Source organism: Puma concolor, chromosome A2, assembly GCF_028749965.1.
Source record: "Puma concolor isolate L17-30 chromosome A2, mPumCon1.1.hap2, whole genome shotgun sequence".
In the NCBI taxonomy this organism is placed as follows: domain Eukaryota; kingdom Metazoa; phylum Chordata; class Mammalia; order Carnivora; family Felidae; genus Puma; species Puma concolor.
The window spans coordinates 158,003,100-158,030,643 of record NC_141668.1 but is presented as its reverse complement, the minus strand read 5'-3'; the positions used below and the strand labels follow the sequence as shown (position 1 = coordinate 158,030,643).

At 53.5% G+C, this 27,544-nt stretch overlaps 2 protein-coding genes across 6 annotated transcripts in view; both read right to left on the bottom strand.

Annotated features, from left to right (window-relative positions):
• Positions 1-8,247, bottom strand: part of ELL (elongation factor for RNA polymerase II) — a 75,928-nt gene extending 67,681 nt beyond the window's left edge. The window contains exon 1 of the mRNA XM_025916457.2: positions 8,091-8,247. Coding sequence (XP_025772242.1) covers positions 8,091-8,225 — 135 coding nt within the window. The 5' untranslated portion in view covers positions 8,226-8,247. The remainder of the gene's footprint in view (positions 1-8,090) is intronic.
• Positions 8,248-13,065: 4,818 nt separating this feature from the next.
• Positions 13,066-27,213, bottom strand: FKBP8 (FKBP prolyl isomerase 8). 5 transcript variants are annotated; one of them, XM_086698554.1, is made up of 9 exons: positions 27,118-27,213; positions 25,418-25,743; positions 23,106-23,275; positions 22,830-22,918; positions 22,331-22,551; positions 21,498-21,670; positions 19,631-19,708; positions 18,992-19,123; positions 13,066-15,310 (listed from the first exon to the last, which is right to left on the bottom strand). In XM_086698554.1, exons 2-9 carry the CDS (start codon positions 25,716-25,718, stop codon positions 15,206-15,208), a joined length of 1,269 nt encoding a protein of 422 aa, XP_086554680.1. In that variant the 5' UTR covers positions 25,719-25,743; positions 27,118-27,213; the 3' UTR covers positions 13,066-15,205. The 5 variants fall into 5 exon arrangements, with proteins under 5 accessions (XP_086554680.1, XP_086554682.1, XP_086554681.1 ...); XM_086698556.1 differs by having other exon boundaries at positions 22,331-22,548; XM_086698557.1 differs by lacking the exon at positions 13,066-15,310 and adding an exon at positions 18,043-18,574.
• Positions 27,214-27,544: the final 331 nt, after the last annotated feature.

Below are 27,544 nucleotides of genomic sequence, written 5' to 3'. Positions count from 1 at the left end.
GCAGAGTTAGCTGGAAGGGCACACATTCAAGGAAGGTGTCCCCGAGTTGAGCCTCATTTTCCCCGTCTGAGGAACAGTGAGAACACTCTAAACAACCCAAAGGTGCAGTAGATTAACCACGGCCCCCAGTCAGGGCAGTTCATTAACTCCTCAAAGACGGGGTAATCCAAGGCTACCTGTTCCACAGCACATTTGAGAATGCTGGGAAGTGATAAGTGGGCACAAGGCCCTTGAGCCAACTTTCTCTATGCTTTAGACAGCATCACCTGTCCTCCATCCAGCCTTGGCTTCCCCAGTATCCAGAGCACCCACTCTCCAGAAACTGGTCAACACCAGCACAATAAGGGAAACCTGGCATGCAGCTACCCCTGAGCAAAGAACATAATCCAAGAACTGGGACCAAAAAAAAAAAACAAAACAAAACCAAAAAAAAAGGCTGCTGACTTCCAGAGCTGCCACATCAGTTCAAAACACCTTCCACACCTTCCAATCACACTCAGGACATTTTTAAAAAAATCACGTGACATCCACATCTGGATACAAAAGCGGCAACCCAGGGGCACCTGTGTGGCTCAATCGGTTAAGCATCCAACTTCAGCTCAGGTCACCATCTCACAGTTGGTGAGTTCAAGCCCTGCATTGGGCTCTCTGCTGTCAGTGCAGACTCCACTTTGAATCCTCTGTCTCCCTCTGTCTCTGACCCTCCCCTGCTCATTCTCTCTCTCTCTCTCTCTCTAATAAATAAACATTAAAAAAACAAACAAAGCACAATAGCTCCTCGTTCTCTCTTTAAAAGCAACCCAGAAAGATGTAGGCTCTGCAGCCAACACCAACAGGGCAGCGGATATGCATCTGCCACCTTAGCCCTCGACGTTAATGACAATGATATGCACCCACCACAGACCTGCAGCAGCCCTCGGATCAGCCACCCTTATCCTTCCTCCGGCCCAGAATCACTCCAGAGGCGACCGGCAACATCTTTTCAAGCCACACATAACCTGACTCTCACAAACCCAGCGCAGGCAAGACAATAAAGCTGAGTGCATGACGATGTTTCTGCCACGCGGCAGAAATCGGGAACCGTTAGAAACGTCCACCTCCCCAGCTAGCCACGGCTGGCTGCCCAAATACTTCCCACATCTGTCCTGTTGCCCATTCCCCTGTGCCTCCCGGCTCAGGCCCTTAGAACGTCTATTCCATCCCCGGCCTCTCGCCTCTAGCCCTGCCGTCCCTGACCATCCACTCCCACAGCCCAGACCACATCTCTCCCAAGCCTCGATTTCAACATGCAAAAGTTGTTACCACTCAGCCACACGCAGCCTCAGGCTCCACTCTGCTGTGCAGGCGCACCCGGGGTGCCCCTCACTGCACTTCAGCGCTTCTGCACAGCCCTCAGCAGGGGACAGCAGACAGGGCTCCCAGCACACAGGAATCCCCAGGATCGGTGTGGTGCCCCAAACACGGTACCCGAGGAATACTGATCCGTTAGGGTGCACGCAGCAAGGGAGATGCAGTCACTACAAAGTAAAGCCTACAGCCACGTTGAATAACACAGCTAATGTAGTGTCGGGAAGAAACAAGATCTAATATCTTTTTTTTTTTTTTAATTTTTTTTTCAACGTTTATTTATTTTTGGGACAGAGAGAGACAGAGCATGAACGGGGGAGGGGCAGAGAGAGAGGGAGACACAGAATCGGAAACAGGCTCCAGGCTCTGAGCCATCAGCCCAGAGCCCGACGCGGGGCTCGAACTCACGGACCGCGAGATCGTGACCTGGCTGAAGTCGGACGCTCAACCGACTGCGCCACCCAGGCGCCCCAAGATCTAATATCTTAAGAGGACATCACTATGATGATGAGGTGCCCAGACGCAAGACAGAGGAAGGCACCAAGGTGTCAACAACAGAGATGGCCTTGGCCCATGGGAACAGGAAGTCGCTCCGTTCAGATATTTTGCAAGTTTTCTATGCTGAGCTATACTCCTTTTATAGTGAACTTTTCAACTTGTGTTACTTTTTTTTTTTTATGTTGTATTTATTTTTGAAAGAGAGACAAAGAGAGGGCACACGTGTGAGCAGGGGAGAAAGGGGGGCCGAGAGAGAGAAGGGGTCAGAGGATCCAAAGAGGGCTCTGCACTGACAGCAGCGAGCTCAGTATGGGGCTTGAACTCACAAACCTCGAGATCATGACCTGCGTCGAAGTCGGCCGCTCAACCAACTGAGCCATCCAGGTGTCCCTCAACATGTGTTACTTGTAAATAGGAGTTCCATGACCCCATGAACTTGACAAACATGAGACGCCCCCTCCCCTCCAGAAGGGCTGCAGGGAGTCACCAACATGCCCTGACCTGGTGACTCAGCCAAGAAAGAGCTGCATCACAACGGCCAGGGAGGGACCTAGACCAGAGAATATAATTAGCATCAGACTCCAATGCAGCCACTTGGTGTGGGGACAGGAGGTCTCTCGCTGGATGGTTAATTTGGACACCAGCTTTTTTGTTAAAAAGTAAAGTGACAAAACAACTACATACTATAGTTGTCGGTCACTCACTGCACCTACAGGTCAGAGGTCACTTGGGGGGACTGTTCTCAAAAGCATCCCTTTGGGCACTTGGTTGACTGTGGAGCAGCCACATATCACCGGAGGTAAGATCTCAGACAACTCCTGGTTGTGCTCGTCACAGACCCAAGAGAGACTCATAAAGACAGGGGCAGGGGAGCAAGGCCCTAAAAATGAAGGACTCAAAGGAGGCCAAACCCCACAGGCATGGATTGGCAGCCTGGGCCTGGCCAGGCTGCATCAGGCAGGGCTGCTGCCACATGAGAAGGAGACTTCCTGAAACCAGTGTCTGCTCCAGAACCAGTTACTCGGAACAGGGGAAGCAGTGTTATTGTCAAAGACACTCCAGAGATGTCACAATCTGGCTATGATGTCAAAATTACTTCAAGGGTGATGAACTCTGGCCTTGCGATGAGTCAACAGAGGGTGGGTTTCTGCCAAGCAGCCTGCTGTTTACACACAATCACCACAGTCACCGTGGTGGTGGTGGCAGGAACAGCGCGCAAGCCAGAAGCCTAGTCAAGGGTCACAGTGGCCGAGGCGGGGCCTGGCCCCTCCCCACAATCTCACTGGCCGCCCGCAGAAACTTCTATCCCTTGCCCCCACACCCTGGGTCATTCACACATCCTGTCACAGCACCTATGAGACAAGAGCCTTCTAGGAAGGATTCACCCCACCCCCAACTATCAAGAGCGTACTTTGAAATACACAAGTAAACTGAACCCCTACAGCCAGAGGGCAGGAGACAGGAAGCGGTGCTCTGGACACCAACAGGCCGGCCTGATCCACCTGGCCCGGCCTGCCAGGCCACCTCCCTTCAGAGGGGGCAGAGCTTGGAGCCATCCCAAGCTGGTTCTCAGCCCCATCCCAGTTGGGAAATTCCTTCCGGTGACTTGACCTCCCAGAGTCTCTTCCCATTTCCTCACCTGACAAGTGGGAACCACTCCCCGCCACAGGCCTGACAGATGGGGGTGAGATAAAGTAACGTGTGCAGCTCGGGCCAGCGCTGGCGTGTGGCCGGTGAGCCACAGGTGTTGGTTGTCACCATCTTTAGGCTTTCTCAGGGCAGGGGGCACAGTACAGTCACAGTGACAACCTCAGGAATTTGCATGGCCATTCATGTCACCCGTGCTTGGAGTCTAGAGCGCTGGCATTTAACTAGAACTGGAGACCGTGGTGGGATCCCCTTTCATAGTTGCATCCCAGTGGCTCAAACTCCCTCCCAACTCAAGAGGCAGCCTGGGCCAGAGGACAATCCAAGTGATCTTGGGCAGGTGGCCGATGACCCTCTGGGTGCCAACGGCCCTCAAAGCCATAGTGGGAACAATCAGCTAGCCTTCCAGCCAAGGTTGTCAAGAAGATGACAGGAGCCTGGACAAAGGACTTAGAGGGGCCTGGCCCATAGCCAAGAGGGGCAGCACCAGCTATTTCTGAAGACGGCTGGTCTGAAAAGCAGACAGAGCTGGCAAGAAGCTGTCCTGCTTAGGGCTAGGTGGGCACCCCCAGAAAGGGGAGACAAGCTTACTTCCCGGGGCCTCGCTGTGGGAGGGGAACAGAGGCTAAATTAAGGCTCCTCCTGCCACCAGTGCCCGAGCTGACATCCACACAGCCGCCCCCTTAGCAGCAGGCGAGCAGCCCCCAGCACAGCTCTAGAACAGTCATGGAGTATTTGCGGCAGGCCTCCTGCATGTCCTCTCCCCACACACCCTTCCCCAGGACAGAGCCCTGGCAGCTGTCCTCCATGCCCCAACACCCTCCCCAGTCTCTTGTGTCTCAAGGCTTGAAGGCAACATGCCTGGAACCCCCAGCCCTCCCTACACAGGATCCCTCACCCAGAGACCTCAGCCCTGGCATCACCTCGAAGCACCTCTCTCAATCAGCACCCTTTTACACCACCCCACAGCATCACATCATCCCATTTTATTTCCTTCCTGCTGCTGGCAGCTGTCAAGTTCTTTGTGCCCATTTCTGTGCTGTCTTGTTCATTATTATATGCCTCCTGCCTCCAGAATGTCAGCTCATAACACTAGAGGCCCATCTCGGTCACTTCTGAACATACAGCACCTGAGCAGTAGCCCTGTGCAAACCAGCTGCTCGATCAGATTTGGGTGGATGCAGGAACCCAGGCTCCCTGCCTCCCACAAAGTCTATTCAAACCTCCAGGTGGGAACCAGCTCTGGGTACAAGTACTAAGTGCTGAGAACAGGGAGGAGGGAGGTTGGGGGTGTTAGGGCTGCACTGACGGCCACACACATGTCAACAGAATCCTCACAGCCTTAAGAGAAGAAGGAGCCAGAGCTGAGAGAGGGCAGGGCACTGGGACCCTCACAGCCCTGACAGAAGGATCTGGAACTGGGAGGGGTTGGGTACTGGGACCCTCACAGTCTTGAGGAGAAAGATCTAGAGCTCAGACATGGCCAGACACTAGGAACCTCCCAGCTAAGAGAAGAATCCAGAGCTCAAAAAAGGGTCGGGCAGTAGGACCTTGCAATGCTGCAAGAAGAAAGGGTCAGAGCTGGGAAGGGTCAGATACTGGAATATGCACAGTCCTGAGGACAAGAAGGATCCAGAGCTGGGAGAGGATCAGGCACCGGAATCCTCATAGCCCCAAAGGGGAGGAATCTTGACTGGGAGGGGTCACTCACTAGCCCAAGGCCTCAAGCGGGTAGAACCAAGATTCAAACTCAGATAGACTACAATCTTCAGGCATCTTGAGCCCCTCCCTGGGTCCTCAATTTTTCCTTAACGACAATATGCTCCTCTCCACCGAGGAGCTTATAAACCAGGAGAGAAGGTCACCCAGCAACAGAAATACCCAGGTGGTTGAGGCAGGTGCCCCAAGGAGGGTCACTTCCTCAGAGTGGCCAGGGAACACTTCTCTAAGCAGGTGCATGTTGCTATCTTGGAAGGATGGATCTATACCTCCGCCCTCTTCTCTCCCAGAAGTAGCCCACAGTGAAATGGGAGATCTACAGGCATAGCTGCCTCGGGACTCACTCGAGTTTTTATATTCAAGAAGAAGCTTCACGAAGCCTAAGTCTAGACGGTGGCAGCTGTGTATATTACTTTCTGCTACATTCCAGACTGGCCACTAGGTCTACACAAAGGCAGCTCACACTCCACACCCCTCTGGAGAGAGAAACCATGGGGGACTTCTATACTCAGGCTCCTCCAACAGCTAGGATTACAGGCTCTCTTCGTCCACAGAGAAAATTTCGCAGTAACTTCCTCTCCAGTCCCCTGCCACATCTGAGTCTGTGAAAGTCTCTTTGCAATTAAAAGTAAAAATAAAAACCCTCTCCACAAGTTGCTATTGACAAACCATATAATAACCACAGTGCTACAGAATAGAAAACTCCAGACACTATTGACAACTGCACATAAGAGGTTTTGTTAGTAACCCCTACACTTCTCCGGTCGCACAGACCAGTTCTTCAAGTCACCGTCCCCATGCCCACCACCCAAAAGCACCCAAGCCACCCTGATTTTAGCTCAATCCTCTACGATGCCCAACAAGTAATATTAAATATGAAATTGCCAAGGAACTTAAATTATCAGTCAGCTTCCGAGAAAAACTCAAATTTGGGTCACCCTCAAAGTTTAGTCCAGCTGGCCTAGATGCCCCAACTGGCTTGGAGAAGTTCTTTGAGGGAGCCCCTCCTGGCTGATCAACACTGTCATACACAGTGTGCTTCGAAGCTGTGCTTCGAGGGGGATGAGCTGGAGTCTGTAGTTACCTTCACCCTCACATGAGGAAGATCCAGCTTAGTTAGGGGATGTAACCAACACCCTAAATTAAAAATAGCAGTATGACAGCATGAGGTGGACACATAGGCAGACCTTCCGGACAACTAGATCAAGCAAGGGTAGCATGGCAGGGAAGGCGGGGCTCTTAAGTGACCAGGTACCAAGTTCACCTTATTTACATGACTCATGAGCTCTCCCCCAGCTGTTTCGAGGAAAGCCCGCCTTCCTGCAGGACAAGTCAGAACGGCCTAGGGAAAAAGACTCCAGACTGGAATGCCACAAGGAAAGGAGACTTAAGCTGGACACAGTGTCCCCACCACCTCCTCCTCCTCACCTGCAAGGGCACCTTAGCCTCATCTTGAGGAATCCTTTTGACAAGGGGAGAACTCGCTCTTCTAAAAAAAAGAGACCTCTTCTGTGAATGGGAAACTGTGACACCAGGACAGGAAGGAAACTGCCCCAAAAAAAAAAAAAAAAAAAAAAAGTGGGAAGAAGCACGGGAAGGGTGGGCACCAGGAAAGTGGTGGGAACGTTAACAGGGGAAGAAATTCCCGGCTTAGCTAATGGTGCTGAACAAGTCTGGGGCAGGAAGAAAGCCACATTCCTTCCTAGTTAGTCTCTCTCCTCACCCGCCCTCGGCCCCCCCATTCCCAGTATACACAAACACACACACACACACACAGGCACACATGGAGCAGGGCCTCCACGAGCCGGACACCAGACCCCTCCTCAGCCACTTTATGACTGCAAAGTCCCCACTTTCCAGGCAACAAGGAAAAGGGCTCCCAAGCCACTTCTTCTCCTCAGGTCCTGACCACTCCGGGCACCTGCAACTTCTGTCCCAACACAGACGGAGGGCGCCATGACGCAAACAGAAATGGGAAGAAGCAAGTTTCTGATCAGGGTCCCAGATGTGCCCCCAAATCGGGCCTGAAAGAAGGTGCACTGCAGCCTCCCCCCAACCCACGCACACTGAGCCAGGTGGCAGAAGTGAAACGCCTCTAACTTCCCCAGATGGGCCCAAATCAGCCCCTGAGAAGTTTGAGAGTCAGCAGCTAGGTGCCCACAAAGGGCTCCCAGCCTGGGAAAGGCACCATGCCAGCGACCCCCCACATACACACCTTCTTCCCCCCAAAACATTCCCACTCTCTAAAAATGTCCAGTAAGGCAGGGTCCCCTGCGAGGAGTAGGGGAGTTGGAAACAAGCTGTCAGTTTCTGCCCAAACGCCCCTTCCCAAGAACCAACAGTGAGCCCAATTCCAAGGGCTCCATTGGTGTCAAAGCCGGCCCTCCCAATGAAAACACAGCTTCCCCACACAAACGGAACAGGATCTCCACAGGTGCCCCGACAGCGGTGCCCCACTGATCCACCCTGCCAGGCACCCAGACGGAGAAGCCCCAAGCTTCCCCTCCACCCTGTCCTCCGGCCAGGTGAACAGCTCAGTTCCTGCCCAGGTGCTGGGTGAGCCGGGAAAGGCTCTGGAGCCTCCGGGTGCCGACTTAGTCGCCCACCCCCACCCCCGGACCAGACGCGCGAGCTCCGGGTCCCTCGGCCGCCTCGGGCCGCCCGCCAGTGTCACCTCCCAGCGCCGTAAAGGAACGCAGTTCCCCGCGCTCCAAGCTGGACAGGTGCCCACCCCGCGACCTGTCGGCCCAGGGGCCCGAGAACAGCACCCGGGACGCCGGACCCCGCGCCCCCAGGCCAGGACGCCTCCGCGAGGGGCGCGTGAGGCCGGCCTGCGCTTCGACTCCTCCGACGGCCGCGCCGGGCTCCACGCCGCTCACCTGGCTGGAGCGGTAGCTCTCGAAGGCCCTCAGGGCACTGTCGGTAAGCTTCACGTGGAACACAGACACCTTGCTGCCGTCGCTCACCCGCCCGCAGGACAGCCCGTAGCTCCGATCCTCCTTCAGCGCCGCCATCTTGCGACCATCGCTCCCCCGCCCCCCCTTCCCGGTTCCAGCGCCGGAGCGCCGGCCACGCCCCGCCCCGCCGCCCGCTGACGCGCTGCATTATTCATGAGACGCGGCTGGCCACACCCCCTCTGGATCTAGCGAGGCCCACAGTAGCCTCTGCACGGCCGGCCGACTGCTGCATTATTCATGAACGCAGCTGGTCGCGCCCCCTGTGGGCCTGGCGAAGCTCACAGTCACCGCCCCAGGTGCTGTATATTCATGAAGTGTGGATGGCCCCACCTCTCAAGGCCCCGGAGAGGGTCACTTCCGTGCCCGGACTCCGCCCCGACACGCGCACCCCTCCAGGCCCCGCCTCAATATACATTATTCATGACCCTGACTCAGCCAGGCCGGCCGAAGCCACGCCTCACTGGCCGCTGACGTGATGCATTATTTATGAAGTCGCACCAAACCTACCGCCTTTGGTTTCTGTTGAGAGCGGTGGCCTGTGCGTGAAGGGGGCGGGGCCGGTGCAAAACACGTGGGGGGCGGGGCTGGCTATTGGCCCGGTGAATGGGCGTGACTATGCAAACCGAGCGCGCGTTGGACGCTGGGTTGGGCTAGTGGGGCTTCCCTTAAGGTAAGTAGATGGGATTCCCTGGCCCGGGCTGTTAGGGAATTGGGGGTGATGAGGAAGCAGGAAATTTTGCTCATGATAAAAGTAGACTTTTATTAGAATAAAATTCTACATCCCCAAGGTTCCTGAAATATGGTGGCTGTGCAGCTTTCCCATTTTAAGAAAACACTTTATGGGGCACCTGGATGGCTCAGTAGGTTAAGCCTTGGACTTTGGCTCACGTCATGATCTCAAGGTTCGTAAGTTCCAGCTCCGCACCGGTCTCTGTGCTGACAGCTCAGAGCCTGGAGTCTGCTTCTCTCTCTGCCCCTCTCCTGCTCACACTGTCTCTCTCTCTCAAAAATAAACATTAAAAAAGGTTAACATAAAAAAAAAATTTTATATATCATAAGATTAACCCATTTAAAGTGTGCTATTCAGTGGCGTTTAATACATTCACAATGCTGTGCAGCCACAATGATCTCATCTGGGGAAATTTTCATCATCTCTAAAGAAAACCCGTACACCAGGCACCTGGCTGGCTCAGCCCATGAAGTGTGCGGTTCATCACGGAAACTGCTTCCGGTCCTCTGTTCCCCTCTCTCTCTGGACCTTCCCCGTTCGTGATCTCTCTCTCAAAAAAAAAAAAAAAAAAAAAAAAAAAAAAAAATTTAAAAATAAATAAAATATTTCAAATAATTTTTTGAGGGGAGGAGGAGCAGAAAGAGGGGGAGAGAGGGAATCCTAAGCAGGTTCCACATCCAGTGTGAAGCAGGACACAGGGCTGGAACCCATGAACCATGAGATCATGACCTGAGCCAGAATTGAGTCAGATGCTTAACCAACTGAGCCACCCAGGTGCCCCCAAATTAAAATATTTATAAAAGAAAACCCCTACCCACTAGTCACTCCCCATCCCCCCTTCCCAGCCCCTGCAACCAGTAACCTACTTTCTGTGTCTATGGTTTTATTCTGAACATTCCATATCAATGGAATCATACCATATGTGACCTTCTGTGACTGGCACTCAGTGAAAGACTCAGCATGATGTTTTTGTGAAAGTGAATGAAGGCAACCTCATTTAAAATAGAGTCAGGAGGTCAGAAGAAGGAGCTCTGTGCCCTACTGACTCATTGTTAATTGCAGACCCCAACAGGAAGACGTCTACTTTACTATACCCCAGCAGGACAGAGGATGATTTTCTCCTCACCCAGCAATAGCCCATAAGACACTGCCACAACTCACCCAATGAGAAACTCACTACCTTGACTTTCCTCCAATGGACTTTCCTTCAAAGCAGCCCCTCCCAACTTCCTCTCTTTTCTCTAGGAGGTAATGTTTCATCTCTTTTGTTTGGTTTTGCCGATACCCTAGCTTGCATGTCCTGAGTTGCAATTCCTCTGCTATTCCTGAATAAACCCATGTCATTGGTAAAATAACTGGCTGTTTCGTTTTCAAGGTTAATATATTCAAGGCTGGTCCCGTTGTAGCATGTATCAATAATTCATTCACTTTTATGACTAATATTCCATTGTGTGGATGGGCCACATTTTGTTTACTCATTCATCCACTGATGGACATTTAGGTTGTTTCCACCATTTGACTATTATAAATAGTGCTGCTGTGAACACTCAATGTACAAGCTTTTGTGTGGACAAATATTTCCCCCTCTCTTGGGTCTAAACCTAAGAGTGAAATTATTAGGTTCTATGGTAATTGTTTAACCTTTCAAGGACCTGCCAGACTGTTTTTTCACAGGAACTGCAATTTTATCAATCTCTCATTTTACAGGTGGGGAAACTGAGGCTGGAGACCAGGTCTGGCTTGTCCAGGCAAGCTTCTCCTGGGCTCCTGGGTATCCTAACCTATGGAAAGTTCTTGATTTGTTTTCTTTTTCCCTTCAATCTAATTACAGACAGTAGTCATAGGATGAAGATTTTAAGGTGAGAGAGGAAGGTGAAGTTCAGGGGCCTTCTGTCTATCTCTACTCAGGTGATCTCCTTAGATCTGCCCACCGCTGCCAAGTTGGCACTATCATCTGATCATGAACTGCTGACCCCAAGGCCATGCTAGACTCCTTGAAACCTTTTCCCGTAACTGCCATTAACATCTCCATTTACAAATGGAGAAACTAAGGCTCAGAGGCATGAAGCAAGCACTCAAGGGTATTGGCCCTGCCAATGAGTGGGCTGGCTAGAACTTGAACTTAAGATCTTTCTGACCCAGAGCCCTCCTGATTACCCTTCACCTTGCCTCTAAAACCTGGGTCCCTTTCTCTATATTTCTTCATTGAACACCCTCAGCCCAGGGCCTAGCATGGAGTAGCTGCTCAGGAAATGAGTGTTGAATGAATAAATGATCTCATTTAATTCTCACAACACAACTACCAGCCAGTTTTGTAGATGAGAATAAGGCTCAGAAAGTTTTCACATGCTGCCACAGAGATTCCCACTGCAGCCTGCCTAAGGCTTAAGGGTTAAAACTCTGGAATCCTCTACCCTTCACCTGGGGTCAGTCCATCCTACAGGGAAGATGCCAGCACTTGCTCACACACACTGACCCCTCTGCCCGCTGTCTGTGCCCAGCTGTTTATCCAGGAGCTGGGCCAGGTAAATATTGGAGTAGGCAGGGCTCACTGCCTAGAGGGATCACGGAAGGGCAGGAATAAGGCAGGTGAGGAGTGGTTAGTCAGAGTAGAGGATGGGGAGGGTAGAGACAGGTGGACTGCTGAATGGAGAACGCAGGAGCAGCCAGCTTTGAAGGCTGACCAGCTCCCTGTGTGACAGTGGGAAAGGCATGACCCCTTTCTGAGCCTCTGTGGATTTATCTGAGAAATAGACAACAGTAGGACTATTGAGTGCTTAAAATACACCAGGTTCTGTGCTTGGCATCCACGACTGCCTTTGGGAGTGAATACAGTGGTTTGGACTCATCTGCCAGATGAGGAAACCAAGACTTGGAGAAGTCAAGAGAGTTAAGAACACAGCAACCATGGGCTGTGCTGCTTAGCACCAAGCATTTCTCCACTTTACCCTTAATGCTCCAGTGGCTCCCAATGGAACCCCAGGAACAATAATGGAGGAACCATCAGCCATTGGCATGCTCTCCAAAATCTCTGAGAACTACGTCACCCAGGGGTGCCTGGGAGGCTCAGTTGGTTAAGCGTCTGACTTTGGCTCGGGTCATGATCGCACAGTTCACGAGTTTGAGCCCAGCATCAGGCTCTGTGCTGACAGCTCAGAGCCTGGAGCCTGCTTCAGATTCCGTGTCTCCCTCTCCCTCTGCCCCTTCCCCACTCACACTCGATCTTTCTCTTTCAAAAATAAATAAACATTAAAAATCTTTTATTAACAAAAAACCAAAAACTACTTTACCCCAGGAATTTGAAGCTGGTTGGTCCAATGGGATGGCCCCTGGGTGTGCACTCCACCTGGCCAGCTCATTGCAGAAGGTCTAGCTCTATGATGGGAACAGTGACTCTAGTCTGCTCCTCATCCCCTATATGGCTTTGGACATGTCTTACCCTTCTCAGTGTGCTCACATCGTAAAACAGGGATAATAATGGCATTTACACAAAAGCCGGGCCCTGGACCAATGGCAAATAGCATCATCATGGAAGTAATTATTATTATTTTTTTTAATGTTTAGTTCTGAGAGAGAAAAAGGGAGGGAGGGGCAGAGAGAGAGGGAGACACAGAATCTGAAGCAGGCTCCAGGCTCTGAGCTGTCAGCCCAGAGCCCAACGCAGGGTCTTGAACTCACGAACCGCGAGATTAAGACCTGAGCCAAAAGTCGTACGCTTAACTGACTGAGCCACCCAGGCACCCCTGGAAATCATTATTAATGAGTTTACAACGGTTTATCTATATAATCCCTTTCTGTCACATCTTTAGGTTGTTTGCAGTTTATGTGTTTTTAAACCACACTGGGGGGCGCCTGGGTGGCTCAGTCGGTTAAGCAGCCGACTTCAGCTCAGGTCACGATCTCGCGGTCCGTGAGTTCAAGCCCCGCGTCGGACTCTGTTCTGACCACTCAGAGCCTGGAGCCTGTTTCAGATTCTGTGTCTCCCTCTCTCTCTGACCCTCCCCCGTTCATGCTCTGTCTCTCTCTGTCTCAAAAATAAAATAAACGTTAAAAAATTTTTAAACCACACTGGGATGAACACCCACTATTAGTCAGCTATTGCTAATAGCTATTACTAATATATGTATTAGTTATATACTGCTATATAACAAAATACTTCAAACTTAGTGGCTTAAAACAATAAACATTTATTATCTGACAGTGCCTGGGAGTCAGAAATTATCTCACAGTGCCTGGGAGTGATATGTTTTAACTGGTCCTCTGCTCAAGGTCTCATGAAGCTGCAATGGAGGTGTTGGCCTGGATTGCATCCTCATCCCGAGGCTCAACTGGAGAAGGATCCATATCCAAGCTTCTTGAGCCTGTTGGCAGAACTCATTTCCTGGTAGTTGTAGGACTATAGTCCCCATTTCCTTTCTGTCAGCTGGGGGCCACTCTCAGGTGCTAGCCACATGGCCTCCTCCATCTCAGTAAGAGAAAGCCTCCCTCTGTTGAGAGGGAGAATTCTGAGTGTTGAATGCTGAACCCCTCTCATGGTTCAAATCCCTCTGATTTCCTCGTCTGCAGCCAGTGAGTCAGGCCCACTCAAATTATCCCCATGTCTTAAAGTCAGTTGGCCCAATAACATAATCACAGGAATGAGATCTGTCCCACTTCTAGTCCTGGGATGATATAGAATAAGAAATCTCGGGAACACCTTAAAATTTCTGCAGCCCATAGCCCTAGGAGCCACATCTCTGCACACCTGTCCCACAGCCTCCTACAAACTCAGTTGTTCAGTCAGCAAATGAGCCTCAGGGATTCTGAAACATACTACTTTGCAGCAGACATAATGCACGGACTCATTAGGGAACTCACTTTGGAGAGAGCCCCTCTACGTGGTGGGGCAGCCAGCATGCAGCCTCAGGGTCCAATGCCTGCTTCCCTGCCCCCTCAGCTGGGCATCTCAGAGCCAGCAAGTCTAGCTTGTAGGCCCTCAGGCCTCATCTGTGCATCGGGGAGGCTAACAGTCCTTCTTGGGACAGGGAGTAAAGACATCTGTTGTTGGGGATCCCCAAGACTATGCTCAGGTTTGATGATTGACTAGAAGGACCCACAGAACTCAGAAAAGCTGTTCTGTTCATGGCTATGGTTGATCACAGTGAAAGGACAGTCTAAAGTCCTCAAGGAGAAGAATGCGTGAGGCGGAGCCCTGGAGAAACCAGGCACAAGCGTCCAGGTGCAGACCTGTCACAACTTTTGCGACAACATACACACAGTACTGCCAACCAGGGAAGCTCACCCGAGCCTCATTATCCAGAGTTTCTACTGGGGAGGAAGGCTGACCACCCATGTGCTTGACCTCAGTCTCCAGCCCCTCCAGAGGTCCAGTTGATACCATTTGGTTAAAAGCCCCACCCTAAAGTATATTATTAGCATAGACTCTCCGGTGTGGCCCAAGGTCTTAGGTAAACAGACACTTTTATCGGTCAGGACATCCCAAGAACTTAGACGTAGATGTGACCTGCCAGGAGCGGACCGAGGGCCAGTCCTTTCTTGGGAACGTGCAGGGTTTGGACAGCCTAGGTCTGCTGAGTTACTTCTTTACTGATCTGTATCAGGTGGGGCTCCAAGTGTCCCCAAACCACCATTTTGCTTCATGGATCAGCTGTATTATCCTCACCGTGAGCAATGAAGAAGGTACGGCCTAGCATTACCTGGACAGAGTTTATAGTGATGACCATGCAGACTCTTCCTCAAAGGTGGCCTGCGTGCTGGCTGTACCTTCTGGAAAATGTTCAAAGTCAGTTAAAACACTTTCATGCTTAGGTGACTCTGATGGCGCCACAGCCGATCCCCTCCATGGTAATTTTCTTCCTTTCACCCATCCATCTGTCCACAAGCATTTATGATTACTCCTTTCTGTCCTCTGCCCAGTCAGGGAGGCTCCCTGAGGAGGACACAACAGGCCACAGAACAAAACTGATACGACCCAGCAGACTTCCCTCCTCTAAATGCCCACATGCAACAGAAAATCCAGGCTGACTCAGGCAAAAACAATTATTGGCTCAAAAGAGTGAAGAAATGATAGACCTGGGGCGGGGCACAGCTAGCTCCAGGAGCTGAATAGGATCACCGTGACTCAGTCTCTCTCTCTCAGCTCTGCTCTCTGGATGGCCTTCACTCTCAGGACCCTCTTCATAGAGACAAAGATAACCACAGCAGTACCAGGCCATCAGCCCCAACTCAGCATCCTCTAGAGTAGAAGAGTATCTACTTCCTCTGGGTCCAGAAGTTTCAGGGAAGGCTTTGATTGGCTCGTTGTGGGTCACAGTGTGGAGCCAATCACTGTGGCCAGGGTGCTAGAACGCTCTGATTGGTCAGGCCTGGGTTGCAGATCCATCCCTGAAGGCTGGTGGGGAACCAGCCCTATCTGCATGGAAAGGAGTGAAGGTGAGTTCCACCAGGAGGAAAAACAGAGGACAGGCATTCAGGGACCTAATGGTACCACGCTGGGTGACTCCAGCCAGCCCTCACCCACGCCCCAGGAGCTCGTCCTTTAAGGACGACATGAGATGGAGGCATGCAAAGGATGCTTCCTCAAAGTGCTCAGGAGATGTGAGTGCCTCCCTCTCCCCCCGCCCCCCATACACACACACACACACACACACACCCACACACACACACACACACACACACACACACACACAGCTCATTCTATCATGCTCACTTCCAATTCACAGCCCACTGTGAGCTGCACCCTTCAAGGGCAAGGCAAGGCTGAGTCATTGCCTAGGACCAAGTACACAGGAGGCACTGATACCTGTTTTCATATGAAAGAATATCCATCCTCTGAATGTATCATGTAGTGCCCAGCCGGCACACCTTTGCACATGCCATGCCGGTCCTGGGAGCACTCTTTATGCCTGCTAAAGGACTCCTGCGTCTTCAGGGACACTTCAATGCCCCTCGTCCTGGACACCCTACCCCGCCCACCCCATTCACACAATTGAGGCTAAAATGACCAAAGGAATGAATATTCTAAACGTCACACTTCTGGCGATGGCATTCAAAGCCTCTCTCATTTCTGGCCATAACTTGCAGAGAGGTGTAGAATTGGCTGGGGGTCAGAGCATGGGCTCTGGAGGCAGGCTGACCTGGGCCTAATCCCGCCTATTGTTTCTTGGGTGATGGGACCCTGGACAGGAGCTGACTCTTTTCTGAGCCTCAATCTGCTCAGCTAATAATGGGCACAACCAAAACATCCTTGGAGCAAAGGGAAAAGACACACTCAGCCGGACTCCACTGTTACTAAAAAACCAGTCTTCAAGACAGCATGGGACCCAGTGTGGGACCCACAAAGAGGACACAGAGACCCTCAGCATGGAGTAGGGGCCAGAAGACTCGCGTGTGTGGTCAACTGATTTTTTACAAAGCTGCCGCAGTAACTCACTAGGGAAGAGAAGGTCTTCCCCACAGATGTTTCTGGAACAACTGGATAGCTATAGGGGAAAAAATGAACCTTAACTCCAACCTTACACTATATACGAATGTTCACTGAAAGTGAATTGTAGTCTCCATAGAAAAGTTGAAGCCATAAACCATTTAAAAGCCTAGGAGCGCCTGAGTAGCTCAGTCAGTTAAACATCCGACTCTTAATTTCAGCTTAGGTCATGATCTCACAGTTCGTGAGATCAAGCCCCACGCTGGGCTCTGTGCTGACAGGACAGAGCCTGCTTGGGATTCTCTCTCTCTCAAAATAAATAAATAGACGTTAAACAGAAAAAAAAAAAAAAAAAAGCCTAAAAAAATCCCTACAAACTAGATTTAGCAAATATTGACAAAAAGCACACAGAAAGGTAGAAAAAGCTGATAAATTGGACTTTATTAAAAATATCTGCTCTAAGAAAATGAAAAGCGAGCCACAGAATGGGGAAAATATTCACAATATACTACCTGACAAAGAACTTGCCTCCAGAATGTGCGAAAAATGGACACAGCATGAGGCCGCCGTGGGTACCCGGTGGACGAGTGCCATGACAGACATGATCGCCACTTGGGAATGATGGCAGTGGTTACTCTCACAACCCCGGCCAGGAAGTCACCCTAGCCAGCCCACCATCCCACTGGCCACCCCTCAGGCCAGCTTCCCAGCCTGAGGTCAGCAAGTCTGAGGAAAGGGGGGGTGTCCTACCTGGGACTCCAGTCCCCCGAGCCTGGCCAACCCACAGCCCTTACCCCAGCACCACTCACAGAGCCCCCCTCCTGTCTGAGTACAAAGTAGAAGCCTAAGGGGGCTGAATGGCGGAAAGGAGGGTTCAAGCCACCAACAGATCGGTGTCCACAGATCTGTGTCCACAGGCTTATAGAGCAAGGGCCTGGTGCAGGCAAGTTCAAGGCCTGATTGCTACCTTCTGCTGAGTGGCTGTGGCCAATGGCTTTCCCTCCTGGGCTGCAAGGGGACAGGTGCAGGACAGATCCTTAACGGTGATCTATTCCCAGAGATCTCCTTTCCTGGAGGCAGGATGAAGCCTTGAGAAGGGTCTCAGGTGCTGCACTGACAGAGGCCTGAACACTGACTCTACCTGTTCTGGCTGTGATGGCACACAGCATTTAAAGGAGATGATCCTACAGCCTCAGATTGGGAGAAAAACTCAACAAAACCAAGAGGAGCTCCTGGAATCAACCCCAACCTCTCTCCATAGTCCCTGAGGCCCTGCAGGGTCCAGTTCTGCTGACCACACACTCTGCTCAACCTTGAACACATCAGGCTCACCCCTGCTCCAGGGCCTCTGCAGTGGCCACGCTGCTACCCAGACACGGGGCTGTCAGCGTGCAGCACAGCCAGACCCCTGTGGCCACTGAAGTCTCAGCCCAGCACCCAGTTAGATCCTGCCAGGATCCCCATCTTCAGATGGGGCAACAGAGAGGACAGCAGTGGGGTAACCAGCACAGCTGGGTGTGAACTCCTGTGGAGTCCAGCTGGGTACCCTGAACACATTGCCCCACTTCTCCAGGCCTCCATTTCCCCCTGTGTAAAGCAGGTCTGCTGCGGTCTGAGAGGAGACACCCCCCGCTCTAGTCCTGCATGACCCTGGATGTGACACAGGCTGTCTCTGGCCCCGCCCCAAGTGACAGCGGAAGAAGGTACTGGAGCCAGCAGAGTGCGGGGTAGGAGGCTTTATTTCACAGAAGGGGTAGGAGGGAGAACCTGGACAGAGGGCAGCAGGCGGGGTGGGTGGGTGGTGGTGCTTGGAGAGGGACTGGGTCAGGAAAGGGCTGCCCCCAGGCCTGTTGGGAAGGAGAAACTGAAGCCGGCCTCTGCTGAGACCAAACCCAAGGGGGTGGGGGTGGGAGTGGAAATTGGGTCTGGAGGAATGAGGGCCCCCTCCCCCCGGGCTGGATATGGAGCCCGGGCCCTGCCTCAATTTCCTCCTATAGGGCCATAGTCCCTCCTGGCTCACTAGGGCCACGTGGCCCCCAAACCTCACTGCTCCCGCCCCAGAGGAGGGGGCTAGATCAGACAGGGCAGTTGACAGGGAGCCTGGGGAAGTCAGGGAGCGCGGGGTGGGGTCCACGGTGTGCGAAGGGGTGGTGGCCACCTGGGTGGTCAGTTCCTGGCAGCGATGACCACAGAGAGAGCCACGCCCCCCAGGGCAACAGCAGTCGCCCCAAACAGCCACTTCCATGGGATGGACTGTGGATAAAGGGGAGGGAAGAGAAGGCCGGAGGGTGGTCAAGACAGATACCCTGGTCTTCACCTACCAATGTGGCCGAAAGAGGCCTCCCAGCAAACCATTGCTGGACAATGCCTTTCCTGCCTTCTGGCAAACTCCTACTCAAGCATCGAAACTCCCCTGTCCTAGAACACTACCCCTTCCCCTCTGGAAGAGCTATCATTCCCTGCCCTGAGCCCTCGAAATTGTGTTCCATCTCCTGCTCCAGCCCTGGCCACACAGGGCTGGGGCTTCTCTGTGTCTCCAGCATGGTCCAGCCCGGTTGACAAGGACATCAATGCTTGCAAAATGAAGAAACTCCTTCTGCGTGGTGTGCCCCACCCTTAGCCCCTACCCCTCCTCTGGGAGCATCCCTGTGCCTGCCAGCCCCAGCTCACCCAGGCACCCTTGCCAGGACACTTGGCAGGCAGCCGGCTGGGGTTGCCCAGCATTTTCCGGTACAGGGCGGTCTCTGTGCTCCGCTGGGCTGCATGCTTCTTCACCAGTTTCGAGAGCTCTGCGTGGATCGTCTGCAAGAGGCAGGTGTCAATTGGGCTAAGAACATGCAACCTGACCATCTAACTGGACCATCGTCTCTGATGCTCTGCCTTTCTGTGGCCCCTGGTCACTTTGGACTGGGTCCACTGGGACATGGAAGTTCCACCTGCCCCTCTCTGGGCCTCAGCAAAGTAGGGGCTGGCATCTCTATCCCCCTAGGTAACCAGTGGAGGAGGCAGAGCACAAGGTGGCCAGGAGAGAGGAAGATTCCAGGAGAAAAGCTGAAGACATTGACACGGCCCCGGTTAGTGGCACCCTTGGCCTCTGGGATCCCCATGGGGGAGGGCTGAGCCCAGACCACCTATGCAGGAGTCGTGACGGTCTCAGCCAGCTGGCTGTGGCTCTTCAGCCACCGATCCCCTGTCACTCCCCAGGCTGGAACACCACAGGGAAAACCACAGCAAGAACAAGAAGACTCCAGGATGACTTCCCAGACAGGCTGGCAGGACAAGTCCCAAGGGCATCTCCTGTCTGCTCACCTTGTTGGAAGGTTCCAGCTTCAGGGCTGCCCTCAGAATGGGGATGGCCTCACTGTACTCCCCTTGCTGGGCCAGCACCTGTGGGAGGAAATGGATGGCATCACTCCAGAACCACAACGGACCGTGGTCTTCTTCAAAAGACCCAGCCCTGCCAGGCTCCTGGCCACCCTGACTAGTCCCAAATCTATCACCAACAACCACCCCAGGGTTCCAGCCACCTTCACTCCCGAGCCCTCAGACTACACGAGTGCCCCACTAGGCGGTGTCATCCCAATCTGCTCCCACCCCTACATGTCAGTCTCAGCCTCTGCAGGAGACCTGGGTGTGGCCTCACCTCCTCCCTCGCCACCCTGGCTGGTTCAAGAAGCCAGGTGAATGTTTCCAAAGCTTTGGCTACAGTGGATGATTCAGAGCCAGCCAATGAGATCCAGCCTGAACAATGCTGGTGTCACTCAGAGACCAGATGCTAAGTGGGGAGGATGGAAGCCTTGGTCTTTTGAGGGGGTAAGAAGCAGCATCTCGGTCACGTTGAGAGGGAAACCCGTAGCAGACAGGCACAGCATCCTCACAACATTGCTAATGCCTGGACCCAGCCATGCCTGAAGCCAAGCACCCTGGCAGTTCCACAAGCTATTAATCCCTCCTCTTGCTTGAATCAGTTTGAGAACGTTTCTGTCACTACAACCAGCAGATACAAACATGCATGAGACCACATCAGCAGACAATCCCACTGCCCCCAAGAGGATTATAAACCTTTGGAAAATAGGGGCAGCATTTTCTTCCCAAGTTTCTACACAGAACTCTACACACAAGTGCTTTAAAAATGCTGGGTGGAGAAAGGCCCTGTTCATGCCTCTCATAAACAGGCTGGGTGATCCGCCATTTGCTTGTATCTCAATTTCCTCCATTCACTGATAAAAGGTGCTGAACTCCCTGTCCACACACACATACGCACAGACACACACACACGCACAGACACACACACACGCACACACACACACATATACACAAGGGCAAGGATCAACAAAAATGGGGGCGAAAGCAATTACGGTCAAATCTTCACAGGCCAAATTCATCCCTACATTCCACAGCACTTACTGGGTACCCCCTGTGTACCTGGCCCTGTTTGCAGGGCTAGAGATCTCACACCAAGTGAGCCAGACAAAATCTCCAGCTTCTCGTAAGGGAGGTAACAGCCATGATGACACCTGTCAATGCTGACGACAACATGGAAAACATGAAGACAGGGCAGGGGGGCAGGGGTGTGTGGCCGGGAGAGCTTCCTGAGGAGATGACATCAGAGGCAAAGACCTGAAGGGATCAGAGAGGGGCCCAAGGGGGGGCGGGGGGGGGATCTGGGGTATGCATGTCTCAGGCAGAGGGCACAGGCTGTGCAAAGTCACTAGGGTGGGAGTAGACCTGGCCTGGGCAGGAACAGCGAGGAAGCTGAGCAGGATGAAGAGGAGAGGCAGAAGGTGATGGCAGGGGACCAGATGACTCAGAGCCCCAAGGGCTGCAATGAGGACTTGGCTTTTATTCCGACAAAGATGGGAACCACGGAGGATTACATGCAAGGAGCAGTCACCAATAGGCTACCCCGCAGTGTCAGGGATAATAGGACCTAGGATTCAAGCCTGGCCTCGGTCAATGAATTACTGGGATTCAGGCCATACCAAAGCACCTGTCTAGGACTCAGGTTCCCCACTTGTACCCCAGAGAGCTTGGCTGGTTGATGCTTATGCCCGTCTCAAATCCAGAGTCTGGAACCAGCCCCACTGTTCTGGGCGGGGGAACCAGCCTGCCCACCTGCAGCCTATGCCCATCTGCCCATGGCTGGCGGTCCATCCATCTGCAGCCCACATCTCACCTTGCCCTTGCGGAAGAGTGCCTTGATGTTGTCGGGCTGGTGCTCAAGCACGAGGCTGCAGGAGCGCAGCGCTGCACGATAGTGGTCCAGCTTCAGCTGGGAGGCTGCCAGGTTGTTCAGACATTTCACCTTCAGCTGCAGGAGCTGCTCCTCCTCCTCGAATGTCATGTCCACTGTGGGAGGATGGTGCTCAACCACAGCAGTGGTTACCACACTGCCAGGCCCCCACCACTGCCCATCTGCGGAGCGACGGCCGCCTTCTACTTCGGGGAAATGCGCCCCGTGTGCTGTGTGACTCAGGCCAAGGCCCACTCCTTCTGTACCTCATGGCAGAGGAGCCTGGGTGGGGAGGGCCTCTGAGTATCCCCGTCACAGGAGACGGGGAAAGGGGGCTCTGAGTTCCCAGTGGTGGGGCCTCCATCATCTGATCCCCCAAGCCCAGCCCCTGCCATCTGTTCCAGGAGTCCTCTGGTCTCAGTTGCCCTATTTCTAACATACACCAAGGCCAGCGCCAACCTTAGGGCGCTATCAAGGAGTCTGTAAGATAGAGGCTAAGCAACGCAAAGGCCTAACCACAGGGCACATGGATTGACACGGTGTACAGCCACCCACATTCCTACATACACCTGCGTCTGTAACATTCCACTGATCAGGGATACGCTGCAACTCCGGAGTGGACCCTAACCTAAAGATTAGGAATAGCTGAACATCTATCCATGCTCTGGAATATTCTAGAACATTCAGAGTCTGAGGCCCGCTGTGGCAGAGGGAAGTTTCTGGCACACTAGTGGATGCCTCTGCAGGGGAACGGCAAGATTTGACCTGGCAGTCACCTTTGGCGCTAGAGGTGATGGCCTTGATGGCGAGGTCGTAGGAATTGGCAGCCAACACGAAGTCGGCCCGCTGGTAGTGGGCATTGCCACACTCCCGCTTCCGGTTGGCCAGAGCCACACGCTCCTGCCCCGTGAGCATTTCCAGGTCGGGTCCATCCACGGCAGTCTTCAGGGTCACTTCCAGGCACAGGGCCGCGTGGGGGGGGATGTATGGGCTCCTGCTGGGGGATGGGGCAAGAGCAGCACTCAGACCCAGCGGCCACTATGAATGAACCTCAGACATGCTGGTTTAGCTCTAGGGAGCAGGGGGGAAAGGGTTCAAGTCTTGGAGCTGGCCCCACTGTCACCCCCTCCTCAGTACACCGAAAGGGAAGTAACTTACCACCCATGAGCTACCTAACTTGGAGAGTAACTTCCCTTCCCTAAGTCTGTTTCTTTTATATAAAATTGGCAGGCAAAGGGGTCCCCCATGGGGACCCTGCTGGTGACAGGTTCTCACCTGCCCTGGGGGCCATAGCAGTACTTGGAATCAGCAGTGACCATAGCTGTCTCCCCGACATCCATGAGCGGAACGCTGAGATCCAGGGCCTGGGTGTGTAAGGGCAAGGGGTCAGGCAGGCTCAGGTGCAGAGTAGCAATGCCATGTTTGCTCTGGCCCCCCCATCTTCCGGCCCCCAAGCCCAGCCCCTGCCAGCCACCACCACCTCCCCTCCATCCCGCCTTGCCTCCTCCGCTCAACCCCAGGGCAGCTGCCAGTCCCCTCGCCCCTTCCCACCTGGATGACATCGCAGTCGCCCAGTGTGAACACCAGCTCTGGCTCTTCCTGCACCCGAGTGCCATTCTCCAGCGAAGTCTGCAGCTGCACAGTGACTACCTGGCCTTTAGCTGGGCGACTTGAGCCGGGTGGGCCTGGGACCAGCGTCTTCTTCCTTAACAGCCCATTGCCTGCCGGGGACCAGGGACAAACAACCTGTCACTAGGCGGCTTAGATGGGTGCCTGCTCCCTGAGCACCCCTCCCCCAGCACTCAGCTGAGCCTCAAACAGCTGCTCTGCCACTTACTGGGCAGGTGATCCCATGCCTCTGGAACTGTCCCTGGCTGGACACTGGGCATTAAAGGATTAACTTGAGGGGTGATGATAATGGCCTGTCTGACCATCATCTTAAGAAAATTAAGACTCGTCCAGGGCAAAGGGCTGAGAAAAGTTGTCCTGCCCAGCATTGTCAGGCTGGCAGGGATATCCAGACTCTGGAGCCACCCCCATCTTCCTCCCCTGGTTCCAATCCAGCCCTTGACATTTGGGCCTCAATTTACCTCACCATGAAATGAGGTAGTCAGGGGGACCCCTGGAGACACCCAGTGAGCAGTTTGCTTGGTTAGCAGAGTGCCTGTGACACCAGGCGTGTGTTCCTACCAAAGCGCCACATCGCTAAATTTAAAAGTTAAACAGAGCCAGAGGGCCTATATACAAAAGTGCCTGTGATGGCCCCAGAGCTCATGTTTTTCTCCATGCCCCAAGCAATCACAGGAATGGCCAAATGGTCACAGCCAACAGCTACTAAGCAGGCATGAGGCCGAGCACCCTTACAAACCACAATAAAGACACCCACTGACATCCCAAGACAACCACAGGCAATCGAGGGCTTACACCTGTGGGGCCTTGTCATACTGATACTACCCTACAGTCACCCATATTCTGACATTTATCTGCGTTCCATAATATTCCACCAGTCTGGAATATACCATAACTCGAAATGTACCTTAGACTAAAAGTTAAGGACAAGAAAGTTATCGATTGATATTCTGCAATATTCTAGAATGTTCCAAATTTCTGTGCTGCTCCTTGACTTGTACATACCCTACATCCAGTCTCAGAACCAATGACCTAGGGGATCCCTAGGGATCCCTGTGTCTAGAAGTTTCTGGGCACTAATGGTGGGTGTCCTGGAAGGGTTACAACCAGGCACTGCCTCTCATCGGGGTAGACTCTGGGGAAATCAAGTACCCTCTGAAGGTCTCAGTTTCCTTGTATAGAAGCCCAAATACTGACCTCAGAAAGTGGCTGGCTCAAATATAAAAGGACAAAATCAGGTTTGCGTGCAGAAGGACAGCAGGGCAGCTCTTAATATCAGTAAAGAGCTTCCCAAATTCTAATATGGCCAAGGGGGCTTTGTAACCTTGGGCAAGCACTGCCACTTCTCTGAGCCTCAGTTTCCTCATTTGCAAAATGGGGATATGGTAGGAATTACATCACAGGGTTGTCGTGAGGATAAAATACGATGGACAGGCCTGGCACAGAACCAGTGCTCAGTAAATATTACCTGGTGTTATTTTTAGAAGTAACAATGTTTTTATCAGCAATAAAGATAATAACAGTGACAATTCTGTATTATCGGTATCAGTGTTATTTAACACTCTTATTTTAACGTTAGTATCAACAGTGTAAAAATGATGTTTTACTAACGTATTTATTAGCGGACACCGACATTATTGAATAACGCTAGATATCAGTACCAGTAGCAAAAGGTTTTCTAGTTTCCAGAGTTGTTATCATGAGGTGGGGCATATGGGTGGGCTCCCCTAGTTTCTTTCTTGCAGGACTTCTCTGAGCAGCTACAATGCTAATGCATGCTATGAGCCAGACAGAAGCATGAACAAAATGGGACGTTCCGCAGATCCATCTGACCCATGGACACATTTTCAGGAGACAGGCACTTGCCAGACAAATGCCAAAAAAAGAAGCAGTGGGGGTTGGGAGCTGCCAGCGCCTGGTGTGCTGGCTGTGTGGCTCCGGGCAGGTGACTCAGCCCCTCTGAGCCTCTGTTAGCAGCTCTGGGAAACAGGGACATAACATCAGGTGCATGTGCGTGTGTGCATGTGACAACGAAAGGGATTCTTAAACATGAAGTATCTCAACCAGTTGCCTGTGGCTGGCAATCACCGTGGTTACGTGTTTTATTTCAAACCTACTTCATAGCAGAGAAGGAAAAATGAGGCTCAGGGGAGAAGGGGGCCTAGGCCAAGGTCACTTCTGAACCTGAGCTGTCCAAGCCCTGTGGGTCAACCCAAGCCACCCCTGCTCCTTACCCAGGATGTCCAGCCACTCATCAGGGGCTGGGGCGGGCTCGGGTTCAGGCTCCATGGCGGCCAGGAATTCTCGGGCAAGGGCCCCAGGCTGCTCAGCCTCCTCCAGTGGAGGCTGCCCCACGTCTTCAAGTGGTGGCAGCTCACTCAGATCTTCCTCCTCCTCCTCCTCCTCCTCCTCCTCCTCGCCCTCTGCGTCTTCCACCCCATCCAGCACCTCGAAGTCCTCAAGTGGTGGGACCCCAGCAGGCGGTGGGGCAGCGGGCTCAGGACCCGCGGCAGAGGGCTCAGCACAGGATGCCATGCTGCTGGGGGGACGGGAATTGGCCCTGGTGGGGGGAATGGATGGGGTAAGAATCCCACCACCCAGCCCCTCAAATTCTCCTCTGCATCCATTCGCCACGCTGCCAAACACTTGCTGTGTGACTCAGGGGCTCCAGGCCTCAATTTCCTCATCTATACTAGTGGGGAAAGAACCACCAAGCCCTGGACATCAATCAGTCCCAAACAATGTTAGCTATTATTACAGCTAATTATCTTTTAGTCTTTATAAATACCCAGAGAAGTAGGAAACATTCCCCTCCCCCATATTTTGCAGAAAAGGAAATTGAGGCCCAGAGGGGCAAAGTCATTTACCCAAGGTCACAGAGCAAGGCAACTGCAGGGGCAGAATTTGAACCTGGGGCTTATCTGATTAAATGCCCAAAGGGGGTGCTGGGATTTTTTTAGGGCGACTGAAGTCTCAGGAAGTCTATTTTTAGAGCCCAAAGGGAATTGAGTCTTCACCAGGGCTCCCTACCTTCAGCTGCCCCTTCTCCTATGGGGAGCCACCTAGAAATCCCAAGCCTTCTCTTTCCATAACCTGAACCGAATACCACTCCCCCAACACCAAAGACCCTGGCCCAAACTCTTCCCTGGGAGCCCTTTCTCCTCTTCTCAAGCCTCCAGACCATTCTCAAAGTAGCCTCCCTTACAAGAGTGATCAAGACCCCGGTGGCATTCTACAGCCTCTTCCTTGGGCCATCAACTGTCCCCTTCCCCCAGGCCCCAAGCTCGGAGCTGGTAGAGCCTAGCCATCATTCTAACCCACAGCATCCTCTCCCTAACCCTCACCTGCCTGCTCCTTCCGGTCTTTGGCCCCATATTCTGAGACCCTCCCAGCCCCTACCCCCACAATCCCCTGCGCCCGCATAACTCGCCCTCCGCCCTCCCCCAACCACCGCCCCCAGCCCGGGCCAGCTACCCCCACAGCCACTCAGTCGACCCGTAAACACCCTGATGTCCCCAGACGCCCCTCTCCGGATCGCATAACACTCTACGCCCTCTAGACGCCCCCGGCCCAGGCCTGGTTCTTCGTCAACCTCCCACCCAGGGCCCCAACGCTTCATGCCTCTTTGACGCCACCAGTCTGGGGCCCCCGACCCCTCGCACCCCTCGGGGGCCCAGGCCCTGCACTTCTCTGGCAGCAGCGCCCCCACCCACTCCCTTCAGCCCCATTCGGTCCCCACCCCCGGCTGCCCCCGCTCGGCCGCGCCCCCTCTAGCACTCCGACCCTCCGCTCCCCCCGCAACCGGTTCGCCTCCCCCCGCGGCCTTTGGCCCCGCCCATCGGCCCCAGCCCCCGCCGCCCCAGCACCCAGACCAGCCCAGGCCTGGGTAGCGCCCCCAGCCCGGGCAACCCTGCCGGCGCCCCGGGACACGTGCCTCCGGCTCCGGGACCCCCGCCTGGGGTCCTGCGCCCCCCTCCCCGCCCCCAGCCGCGGCTGCCGCGCCTCGGGAACCAGGCTCGGGCGCCCGGCCCCGCCCCCACCACGCCCATTGGTCGCCGCTGCTGCGACTGCAGCACCCATTGGCTCCAGCGCACATCCGTCTTGGGAGCAAGCACCACCCTCTTCCTGCTTGTTTCCGCGGGGCGTTCTTAAAGGGGCAGAGACTGCCGCGCCACCCCGGACGGGGGCGGGGGCGGGGGCGAGAACCAGGACGGGGAAGAGGGCCGGGGCGGGGGTAGCAGGCGGAGGGTCTACAGACCCAAGTCTGTTCGCCAATACGCGCCGGGCTGCCTAGCGGGAATCTGCTCCCGTCTGAGCTTCATCTTGCTCATCTGCAAAATGGGGATAAACACACCCATCCG